Below are 14,804 nucleotides of genomic sequence, written 5' to 3' on the forward strand. Positions count from 1 at the left end.
GAAAAAGTTAATCAAGCAATAAAAAGAAGAAAGGGTGTTTCAGGGAGAAGAACATGAGAACAGCAAAGTGTATACATGGAAGTATATATAGTTTGGTTTAGTCAAAGCACAAAGTATAAGGAAGGAAGTGGTGGGAGAGGAGGTTGGAGAAATAAGAGAGGTTTGGTTGTGAAGGACCTTGAGTGGCCTAAGGACTCTTGTATCTAGAGGTCCATAAATGGATTCTGGGAATTTGATGAAATTGTTATTGAAGTTTGTAAGCTTGTGTGTAAGTATAAATGTGTACTCTCTGAGGGAGGAGTATATCACTTTAATCAAATTCTCAAATGTGAAGAACTCATACAGACAATGAAGAACTGTTAAAGAGTTTTAATAAAAAACTTAAAGAGAGCTGTCAGAATAACCTTCTAGATAGATAACTGTAGATTTACAGAGGATGGAAGTCAGGGCAGTAAGAATATTGGTGGAGAAACCAGTGAAGAGATAACTGCAAGTATTCAGGAAAGAAATCGTAGAGTTCAACACATAATCAATGGTGTTGGAGATGGAGCAGACATGGGTGAATTCAAGAATGAGGGGCTTGCCGGGACCGGTTTGGCTCAATGGATAGAGCGTCGGCTTGGGGACTGAAGGGTCCCGGGTTCGATTCCGGTCAAGGGCATGTACCTTGGTTGCTGGCATATCCCCAGTAGGGGTGTGCAAGAGGCAGCTGATCGATGACTCTCTCTCATCGATGTTTCTAACTCTCTATCTCTCTCCCTTCCTCTCTGTATAAAATCAATAAAATATATTAAAAAAAAAAAAAAAAGAATGAGGGGCTTGAGGGTTGGAGGGTGGGAAGAGATTAACTAAAGAACTTACATACATACTAGAAGCCCACATGCACCAGTGGGGTCCCTCAGCCTATCCTGCATCCTCTCAAAATCTGGGACTTCTCAGGGGATGTTGGAGAGCCAGTTTCAGCCCAATCCCCACAAGTCAGGCCAAGTGCACAATTCCCCACAAGAGCACAAATCCATGCACCGGGCCTCTAGTATGTATGTAAGTTCCTTAGTTAATCTCTTCCTGCTCTCCCCACTTCCCTCTGAGATTCATCAGTCTGTTCCATGTTTCCATGCCTGTGGTTTCCGCTCCTGCATGAGTGTCTACCCCCTGGTGGTCAGTACACAACATAGCTACCAGCCGGTCAGCCAGTTGGCCAGTCACTTATGCATAACTCATGGACACATTTGAGGTAGCAATAGGACTTACCAGACAGTCGAATGACCCTAACTCTGAACCTGAAGCATGAGAGATCAAGTCTAAATATAAAGATTTAAGTCATCAATATCTAGATGAGAGTTTAAACTATGAAAGGAAATGAAAACCCATGAAAAGTTTTAGAAAGAAAAGGCAGGATGGACCAAGATTGTGTCCATGACTTGTACAGCACCATAAATATACTAAATACCATTGAATTGTACACTTAAAAGTGGTTAGAAAGGCAAATTATATACATTTCTTACACTTTTTAATGTGTAAGAAAGCAGATAAACACTTCAGGCAAAGTAAATGGTATGTAGTGTTGTTGTTGTTTTTAATGGATCCATGGGGCATGCCAACATTTGAGGAACTATATACAAAGAGAAGCCCACGGGGAAGGTGGACGAGGAATAATCAGAGAGATAGGAGGAAGGGGGCTTAAGAGAATGCTGTTACAGATGCCAGGGGAATAGAATTCCAATAAAATACAGGATGGGGTGTGCAGAGAAGTTAGAATCCGAAGGTTGTTTCCAGAAATAACAGTCAGAATATATGAGCTCTGGGAGAGAGAGAGAGAATTCTGGTCTCTGGTCTTGCCCATCCAGAACTTCTCAGCAGCAGTCAAATGACTTAAATTTCATCTTTCAAAATAAAACTTGCCATGCTCTGCCAGTTTTGTCTGGGCAGGAAGCAGAGCTCAGACCAGCTGCTGAGGATGGTTCTAAATTCCACTTCAGAGCCCTGGAATGTGATGCCTCTGGAGTGCCAGCCTCTGCCCTGGGAGGGAGGGAAGCAGCCTGAAGCAGAGGGAGGCACAGTGGGGCCCTCCAACCTCCCTCCTCCCGGGCTGACACTCCTCTGACTGCTCACAGGGTCTCCCATCTGAGCAGGACAAGTCAGGACTTTCCTCGTTCCTCGTCTCTGTATATTTTCCTCTCACCAGGACGGCTTCTTTGGTATTTAGACCAAGCAGGTTGCTATGAAATCACAATGTCACAGGAGCTGCCTCTGGCCTAAAGGGTCTCTTTCCCTGAGGACTTCAAAGACAACCTCATCCAATACCAGAGAGAGGGGGACAGGGATAGGCACAGGAGGGAGGAAGAGGGACCACTGAGCAGCGTCTCCCCATAGCAAATCCGCTTGGGTCATGCTGGGGTCCATGAACCATCATCATTTACCAGCTGAATCCAGGAAAGCAGTATTGCCAGCTTTATGAAGCTCTAATGGATCATCAGCTAATCTCCTGTCATAATTTTGGCAGTGTGTCTAATATTCCTTCAATGTGGCAGGATAAGCCTGCTAACTCATTCTTTCACGTTAAATGTTTAAAAGATAGTCTAATATCTTTTAAAAAGTGGAAAAACTCTGAGTATCTTCAGTAACTCAGAGTTAATACTCAGAATCTGCCAAACGGAGCCCAGAACTACGACAAACCCACCACCAACAGGGAGGGTTCTAGTAACACTTTTGCTAATAATTTGTGTATCCTCTGTTGTCAAAGGGTAATTGTTACAATTACCAGGACCCATCCCGTTGTAAGTTAAACTAAGAGATATCGGGGCTCACTGTAGTGGGGGGCAATAAAGCATGTGACAAACAGAAGTAGTAGATGTAAGCCACAATATTGATTTATTATTGTGGGCTGGAGACTATGCTGAGTGTGGCAGCAAGGGGGGCTGGAAACTGAAGCCCAGAATTAAATAGATTTCCCAGCCCTGTCGTGGGCATGGGGCCTGACTAGGGAAAACTTACAACCAGGGGCACTGTCCCAGGAGGATGGTGAAGCTTAGCTTTGGGGATCCCCATTTGAAAAGGTTCCTTCTAGCCTCCTCTTAGTATTTTACTTTTGTATTTTTATGTTCTCTTTCTTTAAAAGCCCCCCCCCCCCCTGAAATTGTATAAGCATCCAGTCTCCCCAAAATCTGCCTGCATGGGACTGAAGAGGACAGTCCTGCTCCTCGGGGCAGCATGCTTGGCAGACTTCAGCCTTATTCACAGAATGAGTAGAGGGGAAGAGAAAGTCCTAGGGATACATGGTGTGCCCCGACATGGAAGGACACGTGGGAGTGGGGAAGAGAGTCCCCCGGGCTGGACGGCAGACCCTTCGTTGGCTCCGTGATGGCCCGGTGCCTGGCATCAGGCAGAGTCTCCCTCCAGGCTTTGAGATGGAGGATTTCACGAAGTTGCTTTCAGCTGTCCTTCCCCCAGTCTCCCACTAGGTCCTCTCCACTGCATGCTCCTCCCTTGGCCATGGCAGCCCACAACCCAACCCGAAAGCAGCAGCCGCGCCGGGTGCTCTGGTGTCCGGGGCGCTGTCTCTGTCCCGCCGCGGGCAGGCCCAGCCAGCTCTCTCCCGCCAGGAAATCCAAAATGACCTACAGACCTCCCAAGTCAGAGGTGCTTTCATTATTCAAACTTCCAAACCCAAACCCTGACACACAGTGCCTCCTTGTCTTAGAAGACATGTCCTTGTTTGGGGACAGAGGCTTTGGAGAAAGCCAGGATGCAGAGATTTGGCCTTTCAAGCCAGACAGCCTTGATGGAAGGCCATCCTAACAACACAAACGCCCGGGAAGGAGCAGCGCCCAGGAGCCCTGCCCTCATACTCAGTGTTACACGTCTGTGTGCCCACAGCAGGCCTCTGTGACAGCGTCTTCCCCCTGCGTTTGCCAGGGGGAAAGGCATAAAACGGTGATCCCGCCCCCATCGGAAGGTGCTCCGCCTGAGGCAGCTTGTGGACCACATGCTTCCTGTTGGCTCCAGTCACACACCCCAGATCTCCCTCTCCCCCTACCCCCCACGTCTTGCCAGAATCATTTTTTTAAATTAAAGGGCTCTGCTGGGGGTTTTTTTAACTTTGTTTTTACTTTTTTATTTATTTTATGTTTTAAATAAAATTTTTATTGTTGATAGTATTACATATATCTTCCCTTCCCCCACCTCTTTACCCCCATCCTCCCAGCCCCTGCCCACTCCCCCATGTTTTCACTACTCTATTACCCCTGTCTATGGTGTTTTTACTTTTTTAAATAAAATAAGAATTTAACTTGTGCTGATATTTGGGCTGTTGGGGAGATAACAATGGTAGGAATCAGTCTTGGGCTATTCGTCTGCAGCTTCTTTCTCCCTCAGAAATCTTTTTCGAAGGCTTCTGGTGAAGGGCATGCGGGCCTGCCCAGCCCTGCAGTGTCAGGCTAAGAGTTTGGTGGGCAAGTCAGCTTCTGTTCTCACTCTGTGTCCTAAAATCAGGCAGGTGCAGATCCCAGCCTCAGTGGGGGAGGGGCCCGTTTCCAGAGCCTGGAGTGGGGAGGGGTCTGTTTGCAGGCCTGTGGGCAGGCTCAGGAAGGACAGGCAGGTGGGCAGAATGCCAGTAAGCTCTAGGAGCCACCTCGCCTCTGCCCGCTAGTCACCTGAGACAAGAACTAAGCAACTCCATGAGGAACCACTGACCAATTCCATGGCTCCACTCAGCCTGTGGTGACCAAGTGGCCCTGGGGTCTCTCCAGTCCTGGCCTGCCTTTGCCCTAGGAAAGGGGAACATCAGAGGCCGAGCCATACACAGGTCCTGAGTCGGGCTGAAAGCAGCAGGGAGCCAATAACCTTCCTAGGCTCTGACCCAAAGCAGCTTTTGGGACCGGGCGGCAGGGAGCTCAGATTGTGCTATCCAGAGGAAAGTCCTTAACTAACAACATATGTGATTGTGTCGTCCTGAGAGCACCACTCTATGCGTAGCTCATGCATAAACTCTGAGAATTCAGGAGCATCCTCTCTATCACGGCATGTCCATCACTGGCCCCTGAGCTCTCTCCCCGCCCACTGCCCAGCCCTGCACCTGCCCCTGCACCTGTAAGGCTGCAGCTCCCTCTGGCATTCCCAGGTCTGGCTCAGGGCTGGGTGATCAGTTCCCTGGCCTTTGGGTCAAAGACATTCCAGGGAGTAAGAGCTGCCTTTCAACAGCTTCCAGTCACCGGCGCTGAGCACTCAGAGTGGGAGTGAGCCATGCTTTGGCTCTACCATTACCGGCTGTTACTCTGCACAGGCCACCCCCTCCTCCGTCAGCGGGCCGAGGGGCGGCTTTGAGAACCTGACTGTGTTGTGAATGGCTCCCCTGAAGAGCATGCACCAAAAATCATGGGGGTCATTTCAGGAGGCCCACAGCCTCCTGTCCATTTGATCCCATTTGGATACCGCATTGGTCCACTGACCCTGAGTAAGAACCTGAGCAGAACCCTAAATGCAGATTTTTATTTTATTTTTTTAATATTTTTTAATTGATTTTTCACAGAGAGGAAGAGAGAGGGCTAGAGAGTTAGAAACACCAATGAGAGAGAATCATCGATCAGCTGCCTCTTGCACACCCCTCACTGGGGATGTGCCTGCAACCAAGGTACATGCCCTTGACCGGAATCGAACCCGGGACCTTTCAGTCCGCAGGCCAACGCTCTATCCACTGAGCCAAACCTGTCCCCGCTAAATGCAGATTTTTAAAGTAATTTATTTCAATGGTTTATTTCCTCATGATATTTTTTTAAAAGAAAAGATGGGTTTTTAAAAAGTAAGAAGAAAAATACCCTAAAAACATTACCAGCAAAACTATTAATATTTTAGTAAATATTCCTCAATCTTGCTTTCTCATCTAAAAATTCATTAATTATATCATGAATGTTTCTCATGTCATTTAAATAATATCTGAAAGCAAAATGTGTGCATGGTAATTGACTGCGTGGTAGTCCTATAGTGCATAATTAGCCATTCCCTAATTGTTAAACATTTAGGTTTTCCCTTTATTATTTTTATTATCTGCGAGGACATTCCTGATTGTTCTCTTGGACTAATTGTGGAATTTCCAGCTTTGCTTACCTATAACCATTAATACCTTTCTAAGGGTAAGCCCCTTGCCACCTCCCCTCCTGAAAGTTGCACCCATTTCCACTCCCAGTAGCCAGGAGGGAGGCAGGGTGGAGGAGACTTACTTCTGCTTCTTGAGCCAGCAACCCCAGAACCCCAACACTGAGTAGGATCTTTGTTTACTAAAAGTTAACAACTGCCTCAGGCCACAACTATCGTGCCACTTTTCAGGGCCGGCCTAGGCATGTTTTGAAGTGGATGGAATTCGCCTTGGGTGCCTGCCTCACTCCCGGGCCCTCAGCCCTCACATAACCTTGGCAGCATTGACTCAGCCACCACACCCTCCCCTCCCAGGTTCAGCAGCAGCTGTTCCACCCTCCGCTCCCTACAAGCCCTCTGCCCTTGATTGCTTTCTATCAGCAGCCCCAGAGTTTTCATTCACAGCCTCGGGAAGACCCAGGATGTGGGAGGCTGTCACTGGGCAGAGAGTGATGGCCCAAGTGATGGTCAGTGGTAGGCCACCTCAACGCCAGGTGCCTGGGCCGCCACCTGCTCTGTCTCTTGCACAGTTAGTCCTTCAGTATGTTGCTCAAAGAGAAGAGCAGGGCCTTACTGGGAAAAAACAAAAACAAAAAAAACACGAATATTTTTCTCATGAGAATTGGCTGCATAGAGTGGTCTCCCAGAATGACAGGCAGTTTCAACAATTTGCTTGATAAACCGTGCTCTTCTCTGGGCCTTAAATCTGCATATTGGTGACGGGACGGGGAGAGCACAGGTGTTGCCTTGCCCCACCCTGAGTTCGCATGCTGGTTGCACACATGGCCTGCCCATGGCTGACCACCTTTCTCTTGGCCCTGCAGTCCGATGGCTCCATCCTGGCGATCGCCCTGCTGATCCTGTTCCTGCTCCTGGCCCTGGCTCTCCTCTGGTGGTTCTGGCCCCTCTGCTGCACCGTGGTAAGTGCCCAGAGCTCCTCCTCCTTCCTTGGGCCTTGGGCCACTCAGAGCAAAGGGTGACACAAAGTTAACAGGACCATGAGTAGGACAGGATGACAAGACCCTGCAAATATTGAGGACAAGTCTTGCATGGTTTATACAATTTATACAAAACCTATGAAAATAGCATTGTTCAATGAAACCAGGAGTCATGAGGAGTCCATATGGGTTGAGGAAGTGGGAAATCCAATGGACACATCTTTTAGGTAGGCAGTTGAGGTGGCTGCTCTGGCTCTCCGCATAGGAAGGATCCATAGAAGACTGTAAATGATGAGTGGTATTTGACATGTCATAAATATATGTGCATGTGTATGCATGGTGCAAACACACACACACACACACACACACACACACACACACACACTTGTTGAGTTGCCCTTGCTGATCCTCTCCCAAGACTACCTGCTCTTAGTAACTAGTCAGCCCATCTGAAAGAACACCTCAGGCTCTTTATTTTTAACAATAAAGAATGGTACCTACCTTTATTTCTTTCCTTGTAGCTAATACTTACAGGACACACCTACTATATGCCCTGCACTGGTCTAAGCACTTTGGCTGCAAGGTCAATAAGAACCTGCCTCCCCATCTGGAGCCACCGCATAGCTCTGACCAGAGTCTCCCTGAATAGCTTAGGGACTGGAAAAAAGCCGCCTTCACCTGCGACACCCAAATGATAGTGCCTCCTTATCCATTTCTATTCCCTGGCCCCTAGACTGAGAAAAGCCAATACAAAGTAATAGCCAAATGAAAAAGCAAAAGAAAAAAGATGGGCTCAAAGCGAGTGCTGCCCAGCTGCCATGGCACCTTCCATTTCCTGTGTCTTAGTTCTCCCCAGGAGGGTCCACAGTGAGCCTTTCTAGCAAGAGCTTGTCCCATGTTATCTCTGAGATGCCAGCACTCCGCACACAGTGCAGGAGACTCACATCTGTCTGGAGAACGGACCTGAACCAAGACCATAACCTCGGAGTGCTAGGGGTGAAGAGGAGGGGAAGGAATTAGAGTGACAGCTGAAAGAAGGGGGATGAAGGAGATGAGACACTCTGCCAAAAGGTGCACCCTTGTGGCAGGAACTCGTGGAAAGAGAGAGGCTCTTGCATCAACAGAAGCCGCTGGTGTTGAGGGAAAGAGACGACGTACAGCAGGCAAGAGCGGGTGTGTGCAGGGTGGGGTTCAGGACCTGGGGGAATCTCGGGTCAGCTAATGGTATCCAGATGGGCCTGATCTCACCAACATGTTAAACTCGTTCCTACCATACTAGCCCCAAGAGTTAGGTGTTGTTTTAAATACCTGTGGCTGCACAGCCATTCTAGTTTTATAGTAAGGACAATAAGAACACCACTTACAGCCCTGGCTTCATCCAGAAGGTCATCCAGAAGGTTGTCCGATGGTGGTCATTCTGCTGTTCAGCCATTCGGTTTATTTGCAAATTACACTTTGTGTGTGTGTGTGTGTGTGTGTGTGTGTGTGTGTTAGAAATAGCACCTTGTACATATAGTAGTTAAATGCTATGTATTGCCATTAATACTGAAAAATATTTACTATAATAGGAATATTTTACTGTATTGTGTGTCATTCAGTTTACATTAGTGAGAAATCTTTTTTCCAATTTTGTTAAGATATAATTGACATATAACATTGTATAAGTTGCACAACATAACATAATTATATATGTTATATGGCAAAATGAACACCACAGTAAGTTTAATTAACACCCATCATCTCAGTTACAAATTTATTCCCTTGTGAGGAAAACTTTTAAGATCTACTCTCAGCAACTGCCAAATAAACAATGCAGTATATTAACTAAAGCCATCAGGTTGTGCATTACATCCCAGAACTTACTTACAATGGAAGTTTGTATCTTTTGATAACCTTCACCCACCCACACCTTCCATCCTCCTGCCTCGGGCAACCACAAACCTGATCTCTGTTCCTATGACTTCATTCTTCTTCTTTTTTTTAGATTCACATAGAAGTGAGATCATACAATATTTGTACAGTATTTGTCTTTCTCTGCCTGACTTACTTCATTTAACATAATGCCCTCGGGGTCTATCCATGTCAAAAATGGCTGGATAGTTTTTTGTTTGGTTTGGTTTTTATGGGTAAGTAGTATGATTATATATATATATATATATATATATATATATATATGCAATAAAGATAAGAGTAGTGTTTCATTGTTAATATATAATGTTATATATAAATCACATCTCCTTTATCCAGTCATCTGTCCAACACTTAGGTTGTTTTCCTGTCTTGGGTAATGCTGCAATTATCTCTTTAGGATAGTGATTTTATTTCGTTTGGATAAAAACCCAGAAGTGGAAATGCTGGGTCATATGGTAGTTCTATTTTTTATTTTTTGAGGATCCTTCTTACTGTTTTCCATAGTGGCTGCACCAAATTATATTTTTAACAACAGTGCACCAGGGTTCCCTTTCCTCCACATCCTCACCAGCACTTGTTACCTCTTGTCTTTGCAATGAGGTGATATCTCATTATGGTTTTTATTTGCATGGAAATGTCTCTAAATTAATGTCTTTTATTATTGGAAGCAGTGTCATCAAGGCCATATTATTTTGCAATATTCAAAATATTTTTCAATGAATGTATCTGGTTAAGTCCTTGTTGCTTTGGAAAGCAGCCAGAATGTCTTCATGTCTGATTTTGTAAATCCTGAAAGATTCCTTTCCAAGGAAAGATCCTGGAGATTAATTTTCCTGCTTACGATGCCTATAAAAACTGTCTTCGCCCTTACTTCGGATGCTTGATGTGACCCCAAACCAAATTTATCACTTGCTTCCTTGATGAGTAATGATGCTCTGAAGGGGACAGGACACAGCTGTGTGTTTTCTAGAGAGAGTATGCAGGGAGGAGGCCAAATATGGCTCCCACCCTCACCCACTCCTCTCCACAATGTTGAGACTAGTGAAAGGTGTCCTTGTAAATATGGCCTGACACCTTCCTCTGTCACCCTCCCCACCCTGCCCCAAGTGTGGGAAATGCCCATGACCTGGCACCATAACTGCCTCTCAAGGATGGGAAGGAGCCAGAGAGTAGAAGAGGCCTACATAATGTGGGGTACAGGAGGTTTGTCTCCGCTAAGACCCTTCCTTCAATTTCTGCAAAATTCTCTCTGGGAGTCAAATTATTTAACAACCCCAGTTGCAAGGCCCTCAACTCCAATCCCACCTGAGCCAAATATTACCCTTTTCATAGCTGTATGATGGAACACGAAGGCCAGGGTTGTCCAAGAAGCCCCAGCGGGTGGCTGGAGTAGAAGGGCAGGTACTCGGGTCCCTGTTTACTAAGCATAAAGATATTTTACATGTAATAACCAGACCAGGCGTGGTGGTTACTGGCAGGCCTGCCCTCTGCCTCAGCATCCTCTGGCTTCCTCTGGCTCTCTCTGGAAGAAGAAATCTGATGGGAGAGAGCGACTGCTGCTCTCCATTGCCTTTCCTAAAGGACCCCACTCCCACCTTGGTTCTTATCTTCCAACGAAAAGAGAGAGAGAGAGAGAGAGAGAGAGAGAGAGAGAGAGAGAGAGAGAGAGAGAGAGAGAGAGAGAATGGCCAGATTCTGGTTCAAAACCTTTTGGTGATTTCCACCTTGGCTCTGGGTAAACCTTTGGCTTCTAAGATTCCAGCACTTATTCCTTGGCACAAAAGCAGCCACATTGAAAGGGAGAGAGGCATTGGACTATGCCCCCTGGGCTTATTTGCATTGTCAAAAAGGGAATTCAAGGGGCTCAATATTTTGCCTAAACAAATAAATCAATGAAGCCCTGCCTCAGTTCCACAAGGGCGCTGGCCATGGCCACTCCATCTACTCGTAAGTTTGGTCCAATCTGACTGAAATCTCTAAATTGAACTTTAAAAAGAGGGAGATTAGGAAATGTGAATGAGTTAAGAGGACCCCGAAAAAGAGTTGGAATATATTAGGAGAGTAAATGTACGAATGGCTTGAATGTATATAGAGAGAAAAAGACAACAATGAATCAGTGATGTTAGAACAATAAACTGTTCCAGAAAATTTAGGCAGCCCTGAGGGTGTAACAGTGGTCGGCAAACTCATTAGTCAACAGAGCCAAACATCAACAGTACAACGATTGAAATTTCTTTTGAGAGCCAAATTTTTTAAACTTAAACTTCTTCTAATGCCACTTCTTCAAAATTGTCTCAACCAGGCAATGGTATTTTGTGGGAAAGCCACACTCAAAAGGCCAAAGAGCCGCATGTGGCTTGTGAACCGCAGTTTGCCGACCACTGGTGTAGATCAGTCCAGCCAAGAGGCAGTGCCTGTTGTGAGCCTGCAGCCCAGCTAGGCTGGTAGCTTTATGTGGACAACAAAGACCATCACATCTGCCTAAATTTCAGCAGGTAGCAAGACATGATAGAGTCTGATGGACAGTGGGGGCTGGCTCCTCCAAATCAAACATCTGGGGGATGGAATAAATGCCTCCTGCATGGTCTTTCAATCTACTGAATGCTCTCATGAACACCCTCAACTCCCTAACTCCCACCTCACTTTCCCTGCTCACCCCTACACCTCGGACAAGCAATGGTGTGTAGTCTCCTCTTTGCTCCCAGGATGCTGATCATGTCTGGAGAGAACTGCCAGCCCAGAATGCTGATGGGGCCACTGCACACTCAGGAGGCCTTCAGCGTGCTTAGCCAATTCTATCTCATCTTTCTGGAGCCTCAGATTTCATCCTCACACCACCTCTCCCAAGCGCTTGCCACTGTCCCAGAGATCCCCATCCTGCCTCTGGCTCTTCTGTTCTCCGTAGAGAATTGCTCCTCTGTCTCAGTGAAAAAGGAGAAGCTGTCCTGTGAGAAACCCTTCCACTTCAGGTAGCATAAACGCGGATGGCCTCTTCCAACACCCTCTCTCAGAAGCAGTTGTCCCTTCTCCCTTTTTCCACTGTGTTCTTCATTTTGTGTCCCATCTCACTTCATCCCTGCCTCCAGTATCATTCCTTGCCACGGTCTTCCTCCCCTCTGCCTACAAAAGTATGTCAGCCTCCTCCAACCTTCAAAATGGCTCAGACTTGCTTTCCCCTTCAAGCTACTCGCTTCTTTCTCCCTTCCTTTCATCTGCAAACTTCTTTGCAGACACTCCGCAATTCCTCCCATTCCCTTCAGCCCGCTGTGGCCTGGCCTCCAACCCCATGATTTCTCCAGTCCATTTCTGGCAAGGGAATTCCCTGGGCAGTGGTCTCTGCTCATTCCTCATTCTATAACAGCTGTAGGCACTGCTGACTGCTCTCTCCCCAACACTCCTAGACTATATACTTAAATATGATGGAGATGATAAATTTTGTTATGTGTTTTTTCCACAAGTAAAAGGGAGGTGGAGGGAGGGGGGGAGATCTTGCAGTTAAGTTGCAATTCTCTGCAATCCCACTAATAAATCACACTAACTCAGATCAAATCATCACATTCCTGTTCAAATAATGGCAACTATTTTTATTCAGTTTGCTGGGACAGGAGAGTGTGTGTGCACTCACACGTTCTCCCCATATAGACAGAGTTCTATTCTTTGTTTTGTTTGTAATGGCCTTGTAGGTCTCTTATGAACAGTTAAGTTTTTAAAGAATTTATGTAGAAGATCATGTTTAACTCACTACTGAATTTTAAGGATAGTTCAACATATAAACCCTTTGGGTATCTCCAATGACAAATTGCAAAAGGCAAAAATGAATCAGGAAGTTGATGTGCCTTAAATGAAATAAAAATAAAGTCTTCAGGTAATGTTCTCTATACCTTTAAGCGTAACATTTAATTTTCAAGCCTAACCTCACCAAAGGGATTTACTGACAGTTTGTTTAATAGCAGCCTGACTAGTACAGGCAGCTCCTTTGCCCTAGACCCATCATACTCCCTGGAGTCCACTCCAGCCTCCACCCTTTCCCACGTGGACACGCCTCCCCCTGCAGCTGACAAGCTTATTTCTCATTAACACACTGAGCTCTGCCATGGCCTGCCCTCACCTCTGGAGTTCCGCAGCCCACGCCCCACACACCAGTCTGTGCTCTCGTTCACCTTGCCCTCATGGCTTCCCTCATTCTCACCCAGCTGGCCTCACAGCTTGCCTTGTAGCCCACCCACCACCTCCTCTCCCCTGCTGGTGAACTGGAAAGGTGTGCGCTATCATTAAAGACAAATGGGTTCCCCCTTAGCTGATTTTTCTCAATGGTTAGAGCGTCAACCTGCAGACTGAAGGGTCTCAGGTTCAATTCCTGGTCAAGGGCACGTACCTCGGTTGCAGGCTCAATCTCCAGCCCAGGTCAGGGCATGTGTGGGAGACAGCCAACCCATGTGTCTCTCTCACACTGATGTTTCTCTCTCTTTCTCGCCCCTTTCTCTCTCCCTTCCACTCTCTCTCTCTCTCTCTTAAAAAAAAATCAATAAAAATATATATTTGGGTGAGGATTAAAAAGAATAATAATTAATTAAAAATAAAGATAAGTGAGTTCTCATGGAGATCTTTTTCTTATCAATTCAAGGTAAATCCTTTGAACCTTAATTTCTTTAGGAGAAAAATTAAGAAGTTGGGAACATATTGTCTCTAAGGTTACCTTATATTCATACCTTCTGTGAGTCTGCTCTTTCCTTTCCAGACTAAGATTCCCTGGTCTGTAATTCTCAAACCTGGTTACACATCAAAACCACAAGGGGTTTAGACAATAAGTTTGGAAGAGACCATTAAACTCAATCCTCACTGTAGGACTTCTCAGAGCCTTTACTAGGATAATTTGCATTGTGAATCTCTAAACTTATTTTGACCTTGGAACCCTTCCTTGGACTATCCCTATCCCCACCCATTGACATACAGACGTCTGAAAGGACATTTGTATTCTGCCAAAAACTGTGTAGAAAACATAACCCTAGAGAATGTTAAAGCGACTGATTCCTGAGTTCTGAGGTGCAACATTTTCCCTACCCTCCTCAAAGGCTGAGTTCTTGCCAAAAAGTTTGAATATACAATGAATAGTACCAATGCCTCCTGTTTCCACACACACACACACACACACACCCCCCCCCCCCCGTGTGCCCTGCTCAGGTCCCACAGGCACTGCCGGTGGCTGGCATCACCTTACCTATAATCCAGGCGGATCAGACCCTCCTCCTCTGAGCCTCTGAATCTGAATTCATAATTGTTATTATTTTTCATTCTCAGAGTTTTGCAGTGACTCTGACATACATATTATTTAACAGAGACTGCATAGCTATTATATTAAATTGCCATGCAAATCAGTTAAGCTTTATAAACAGGAATGAGGAAATTCCTGCCACTACTCTCACTTTATTTACTGGTGAGTGTGGCCTTCTAAACAATCCGTCTTAAGATGAGAGAAGAGGCCAAAAAAATATTTAAAGTTTGAATTCCAAATGTAAAAAAAAAAAAAAAAAAAAGTGAGCTTATTTCTTTGAAAATTTCTTGTACTGTGTTCTAGATCAATACTTGGCATTAGCCTTTGATAAACTTCTATAGTAGGGGTGTCGAACTCAATCAGAGAGGAGGCCAAAATCTAAAATCCAGCCTAAATCGCGGGCCGAATGGTTTACTGAACAGTCATAAACTGTCATTGTGATGGAAACGCAGCAGAGTGCAGTGATGACAGCGCGGTGCGGGCCACATTGCAAGGCCTGGCGGGACGGATTTGGCCCGCGGGCCTTGTATTTGACACATGTGTTCTATAGTGTA

At 45.9% G+C, this 14,804-nt stretch overlaps 1 protein-coding gene across 1 annotated transcript in view; it reads left to right on the forward strand.

Moving 5' to 3' along the window:
- The window catches only part of ANTXR1 (ANTXR cell adhesion molecule 1), a 206,561-nt gene that overhangs the window by 122,177 nt on the left and 69,580 nt on the right, over window positions 1–14,804 (forward strand). The window contains exon 13 of the mRNA XM_036435582.2: window positions 6,954–7,049. Coding sequence (XP_036291475.1) covers window positions 6,954–7,049 — 96 coding nt within the window. The remainder of the gene's footprint in view (window positions 1–6,953; window positions 7,050–14,804) is intronic.

The sequence above is a fragment of the Pipistrellus kuhlii genome, unplaced genomic scaffold, assembly GCF_014108245.1.
Source record: "Pipistrellus kuhlii isolate mPipKuh1 unplaced genomic scaffold, mPipKuh1.p scaffold_m20_p_13, whole genome shotgun sequence".
Classification (NCBI taxonomy): Eukaryota; Metazoa; Chordata; class Mammalia; order Chiroptera; family Vespertilionidae; genus Pipistrellus; species Pipistrellus kuhlii.